The sequence below is a fragment of the Olea europaea genome, unplaced genomic scaffold (assembly GCF_002742605.1).
Source record: "Olea europaea var. sylvestris unplaced genomic scaffold, O_europaea_v1 scaffold1661, whole genome shotgun sequence".
Classification (NCBI taxonomy): Eukaryota; Viridiplantae; Streptophyta; class Magnoliopsida; order Lamiales; family Oleaceae; genus Olea; species Olea europaea.
The window spans coordinates 165,570-171,883 of NW_019234275.1; the positions used below are offsets into that span (position 1 = coordinate 165,570).

A 6,314-nucleotide genomic window follows, 5' to 3' on the forward strand; every position below is an offset into this window, starting at 1 on the left:
AACCTCTTGAGACAAAGTCTCAAAAATGGGTGTTTTTATTGGCGATGACTTTACAATTGGAGAATGTCTCTAAGGGGCGCAAGTACACAAGTTACTGAAAAAGAAGTGTTTAAATCTAAACTAAGAAATTTAAAGTTACATATTCTCTGTTTGAGAGTGTTTGATTCGGATTCCTTTGCTCTTTGTCTTTTCTTCCTTTTATACTCCCTGGATGATCTCTTCGTGATCAACCGCTTAAAAATTGTTTGATCGCTTTATAACTGCTCACTTTCCTTGTAGTGGCCAACTTGTCATGAAACTGCCTTCTCTAACTGCTGCCATTACTTTTGTCGTTCAACCGTCTTCAATTAAATTCCTTGAATCGTGGAACGTGATAGGACTACCCAATAATTGCTCTATTAACTGCACTTTTTGGTAACCATAATATCTTATATTTGCTAAGATGTTGGGCGACTCGAATGTTTGGATGAGAGCAGGATCACAGCTCTGGGCGATTGCATGGCAATTCATTCGCTCAAATCTTCAGCGACTTGCAACCTTGGGCGATGGTATTACCGCATTCATGGGCTTCCCTATTTGGGCCTTTATCCGGCATTGCCTGATTGGGTTGTTCTTTTGGGCCATTTGATTTTGAGGATCTTCCCATTGGACTTCATTCCTTGGGTTATTCGACTTGGGCTGAACTTTTTGTGTGTCAACAATTAGTTTTTAATATTTTTTATTTTTTAAAAATATAAATTAAAATTTAAAATAAAAAGAAATTACTAAAAAAGTACATATGTCGTGTGTATTGTTTTCGAAGAATAAAAATTCGAGATGACATGCACGTAATAAAAATTTAGTAATGCTATCTATCTAAAATGATAATCATCATGTCTACGTGACGTTGTGTATACTGTCACGTTTTGAAATAAAGAAAGATACAGTCCAACCTTTGGTGGAATTGAAATGAAAATACAAGCTAGGTGATCAAATTGCAATGAAAATATAATTTGTGTAGTCTAATTAAACAAATTAAATGACTAACACGAAATAATTACAGAAGTTGGATGACCTTAGCTGAAATTTTATCCTCTATTGAGACCCTATTTGAGCCACATTATTTAAAAAAATATATTTTTTAACAATGATTTGACATTATTTCAATCACACATTTTTTTAATAAAATAATATTACACGTAAATTTAAATTTTTTTCTTATTTTTTAATCATATATTTCCTGCACTATTTAGAAATGCATTTTTATTCTAAGAATGTATCTTAAACAAGGGCTAACTGTTGAAATTCACAGGGACTTGTCAAAAACCCTTTTCCAGTTTTCTTCCTCCCCGTCTACACATAGCAACACAGAAACTTCTGCCATTGTCAAGAAGAGTCAAAATTTCGTTGAACTTCCCATAAAGATAAACTTTTACACTCTCTGTTAGCAATCTTATTCTTTTTTCAATAATGGCTCTCGATGCTTCTGATGCTCTCGCAGGTTTGCTTTCCGTCCGATTATATAAAACATTTGTATATACGTGCACGGCTTTCTGAACAAGTACTGGTGTTAATTTTCTTTGATTGCAGTGAGGGAAAAAGTTCAGAAGTTCTTAAATGCTGCTCGGACTGGAAATCTGGACCTCCTCAAGAGTTAGGAACTTGGATTTTTATTTTTATTTTTTAATTCTTGATTCTATATCTTATGCCCTGTTCCTGGATTGCTAGTTTTAATCTAATATTTCCATGCAATTTTTTTTCCCTTACATAACATAGAATTGGGCAAACAACTTGATGATGGAAAAGGATTGGCCCATACAGTAGCTGATGTTAAGGATGCTAACCAGAGAGGGGCTCTGCATTTTGCTGCAAGGGAGGGCCAGACTGAGGTGTGCAAGTATTTGCTGGAGGAGTTGAAGCTTGATGTCAATACGAAAGATGAAGATGGTGCTTATTTATTGCCACTTATTTTATTCTTTAATGTGGTAGTATAAGCCAAGATTCTTTTTTTTTTTGTGTGTTACTCCTGTTTTGTTTTATACTCATAGTTTTATGCAATACTGCTTCTTGTTTGTTTTTCATTTCTGGTTAACCTGCAGGTGAGACTCCTCTTATCCATGCAGCTCGGCAAGGACATACAGCCACTGCCAAATACCTTGTAGAGTGGGGTGCTGATCCTGCTATACCAAGTGAATTAGGAGCCACTGCTCTGCATCATTCTGCGGGAATAGGTACAAATACAATGTCTTCCTTCATTATTTTTTTTCCTCCGATAAAAATATGAGAACATATTATTCCTAGATACACTGAGGTAATGCGAGAGGAAAATAAGAGTTGAGTTTGGTGTTAGTCGTTGAAGTTTCACTATGAGAACTTGGGAGCTGTTTTTTAGCTTTTGATATATGTTTGTTGTAAATTTGCCTTCTGATTTTGATTGTTTTGCATCCTTGCTTGCAGGAGATATTGAGTTACTGAAATTCTTACTTGCTAAGGGTGTAAATGTTGATTTACAAAGTGATGCCGGCACTCCACTTATATGGGCTGCTGGTCATTGCCAGCAAGATGCTGTAAAATTGCTACTAGATCATAATGCTAATGTAAGTTCTTATTCTACTCCATAGATTTTTTGTTGGGGGATGTGCGAGTTAACTACATCTTGTTCCATAATATCACATGCACACATCACATAGAGGAACCTGACCATACCTCAAACTCCATAGCAGATAAATCTTAGGGGATGTTAAACTAGTAGTAGGTAAAAAAATAGATTACTGTTGGGAAGATACGCATATAGATGACATTTCCACAATTCCAAAGGCTTTGTCTCCTCTATCGACTGTGTTTACCTGAATTCATTAGCATGGTTCCCTATCAATTACATTTTCTTTTGATAGGAACCTGTTATTTTGTTAATTAGAGTAACAGATTTACAATTAATAAGTGGACTTATATCCTCTATACACTCAAATAAAATATCAATATCAACTATTAACAATTATATAAAGAGAACCTGTAAAATCGTTAGTTGTAGAAGCCTGTAAAGATGCTAGAAGGTTATCCCTTTTCCATAGACCAAAGCATCTCGCCTTTTCCTTCAAAAGTCCTGCAAATTTTCTTCTGTCCATGTCACCCAGAAAGTGGTTGATACAATTGTTTTCTACATAACACCACCCTTTTCCCCGAGTAGAAACCATTTGGCTTTCCAACAAATAAACCATTGCATCTTCCAAGTGAAATCTGCTTCCTGTTATAACCTGCTCCATGACAACCTTGCAACGTCACTATCATTATAATCATATTCTTGTAGATTTCTCAGTATGAAGAAGATATGCGACACTCATCAGGTTGTGCCGTGAAAACATTATATGCTCTCTCATTTAGATACACGTGTCTCATGAGATCATCCTATTGTCTTGTCAATAAAAGATTCTTCTTTTTAACTAGATTCTTTGCAAGCTTCTTTCCTTTATCTGTTATGAAAGGATTTGTAGACATTTCCCTTTTTAACGTTACTTTTAGACATTTGATTTTGTGTCTAATCTGCAAGCTCAAACTTCATCAGTAGTATATTCTATCACCAAGTCGTCAATTCTATCTATTGTTTGATATTTAGATTTTTGTGTGTCATGGGATCATTCTATTGTCTTGTCAATAAAAGGTTGTTCTTTTTAACTGGATTCTTTGCAACCTTCTTTCCTTTATCCGTTACGAAAGGATTTGTAGACATTTCCCTTTTTTCCATTACTTTTAGATATTTGATTTTGTGTCTAATCTGCAAGCACAAACTTCATTATTAGTATATTCTATCACCAAGTCATCGATTCTATCTATTGTTTGATATTATTAAATCCATGTATGAAATAAATCTTGGTTCAAGATTCATATTGGAACATGAAATGATGTAAACTCCCTCATCTTGTTTGATATTTCCACTTCCTAGATATCCAAAATTAGCCAATCAATGAAATAAACTCAAACCCAAACGAGGTCCTTACATTCTATGTCTATTATTTATAATGATTTTATCCTAGTTTGTCATATTCAGTGATATAAATAGTATTACCGATGCTGGTGCTAATGGTTACACAAGGATAATGTCTGATAAGAAAGCCATATATTATCGAGTCTTCTTTTGCAGCCAAACATGCTAGGAATATACCAAGTTTGTCAGTTATGTGATCTCTGCAATCCCTTTTATAGTGGAATTTGTGTTAATTAGCTGGACATTATAAACTGGAGTCTGAGTATGATCAAATGGAAAAAATGAACATACTGTAAATATATTTTCCTTGAAAATGAAAATTTTGAAATTTCGTTTCCAAATATAACTGTGAGTATATTACAGAGTTTCTTTCTTGCACAGTGCGTTGATTTTCTTTCAATCACAGGACATGTGCTTCACTTTCTTCAATTTGAAGACTAGTTGTACCTTTGCATTCTTAATCTGACCCCTTTTCTTTTTGCAGCCCAATGCTCAAACTGAAGATGATGTTACTCCTCTATTATCAGCTGCTGCAGCTGGCTCATTACAGTGTTTGGGGTTGTTAATCAAGGTTAACTAACTCCCTTTCTATTCCTTATTATTACATTACTAATTTGGATGCCACCATCTATTATACTGTAGCCAGCCTTCTATAGTTGTCTACTAGCATTTCGATATATTGTTTTCATTTACCACCAGCAATGCTCCATGGCCCATGCATTCACCTTTTTATCCCTTTTATTTTTCCTAGTTGACGCATCAACATCTATGAAGGATTATGCTATTTCTTGGGCATTTGATCTCCAGTTATAATATTTGGTTTTGATCTTACGAACTTAATGTTCTAAATGACACTAGTTTTAATTGGAATAGAATATGACTCTTCAATCAATGTTCAGTTGCAATCAAGATTCAGTTTCCTGTGATTCCTGTATTCAGGACATGCATGACTTATAAGAGAGTGGTTTTCTAATCCATGGAAGTAAAAGAAACCATGTTTTTATTTTATGAAAATTAAGAAATATTAAAAAGCATTTTGGCTTAGAGTTATGCTCCAAAGCTACATCTGTCTCATTAGGGAACTCAATTCTCTTGTATCAGAAATTTTGTTAACATTTTTCATTTCTCAAAGTACAAGGATTCTCTTTTTTGCTCTTTTTTAAAGTGTCATTCCTTTAATGATTTTTTCTTTGTATTTCAACATAAGCATATGCAAGAAAGCTATGATCTTCAAGCAAGGAGAATTTTTTTTAGCGTTTGCCTATATGTTTCCTAGGCACGAGCCTATTGCACGGATCTGTGTTTAATTGTCTCTATGTGGTCTTTCTTTCTTTTAAATCTCGTCTATGTTATTAGTATGAGGAGCTTTAATATTTGTTAGCTGTTTGGTTAACAAGAATGTTCTGAATTGATGCTCTTTTTGGCTGTTAAGTGGTTCATCTTGCTTTAGAAAATCGAATAATGTTCTTCTTCTTTTCCTTTTTCACGAAAAGTAAAAGTAAAGACTTTATATGCAGTGTTTGGCACAATTTTTTTTATTAAGATTGAAAATATGATTATATCTGATGACTAAACTTAATGGGATCTTTTCTGCTGCGATGTATGCTGTCACGTTTTAACGGATAATTCATTTGCATGTTCATCAATTATGAAAATAAAAAATGCCGGATTTGGCTACGACATGTAGTTTGTTTATTTATTTGTTTGTGTTTCCCCCCCCTTTTTTTGTTAAACATACCAAGCACAATACGCACTTTCTTCTTTTTTCATACAGGCAGGTGCCAATGTGAATATTACTGCTGGTGGAGCAACGCCTCTGCACATTGCTGCTGATGTTGGTAGCCCAGAAGTCATAAACTGCTTATTGCAAGCTGGAGCAAATCCTAATGCCACAGACGAGGTAACATTCGCAGATATGTGCAAAAGTTTTTGTATTTTACTATTTATGTACAAGTTTTTAATTAGAGATTTTTTGGTCTTTCGTGTGTTCACCCTTTCAAGGTTCAAGCGGAATATTGCTACAGGATAAGTTTGAAAATACCGTCATATATCTTTATTTGATATAAGATTTCCCTGACCCTAAATCATACCGAATATTATATTTAATATGTTGGGTAGAAAAGATACTTGTAATTACTAATCACACATCCCATTTGCCAGGAAATAGTAGGAAAAAGAGTTCCGAAATGTTGGTTGCTGTTCAATAGATCAAGCTACTGCTGTTTTTACACTCACTTTGAACTGAATGCATAATCTGTGAAAGTTCCCCTTATATTTACTGCTCAACTAGCTGATTTCATTTGGAACATTCATTTTTATTCATGAAGACGTTTTCGTTGAAAATCTATCTTGT

General features: G+C 34.2%; 1 protein-coding gene across 1 annotated transcript; it reads left to right on the forward strand.

Annotated features, from left to right (window-relative positions):
- The first annotated feature begins 1,260 nt into the window (after positions 1-1,260).
- LOC111377486 (26S proteasome non-ATPase regulatory subunit 10-like) lies at positions 1,261-6,005 on the forward strand. Its single transcript, XM_023000592.1, has 7 exons — positions 1,261-1,480; positions 1,570-1,632; positions 1,756-1,926; positions 2,079-2,210; positions 2,437-2,576; positions 4,446-4,532; positions 5,736-6,005. Exons 1-7 carry the CDS (start codon positions 1,450-1,452, stop codon positions 5,988-5,990), a joined length of 879 nt encoding a protein of 292 aa, XP_022856360.1. The 5' UTR covers positions 1,261-1,449; the 3' UTR covers positions 5,991-6,005.
- Positions 6,006-6,314: the final 309 nt, after the last annotated feature.

What these genes read in the sequence shown, in the direction of transcription:
- LOC111377486 (XM_023000592.1), top strand. Translation starts at nt 1,450, where the DNA reads ATGGCTCTCGATGCTTCTGATGCTCTCGCAG. An exon ending in CAATACGAAAGATGAAGATG is followed by an intron (nt 1,927 to 2,078) that starts GTGCTTATTTAT and finishes GTTAACCTGCAG; the next exon opens with GTGAGACTCCTCTTATCCAT. An exon ending in GCATCATTCTGCGGGAATAG is followed by an intron (nt 2,211 to 2,436) that starts GTACAAATACAA and finishes CCTTGCTTGCAG; the next exon opens with GAGATATTGAGTTACTGAAA.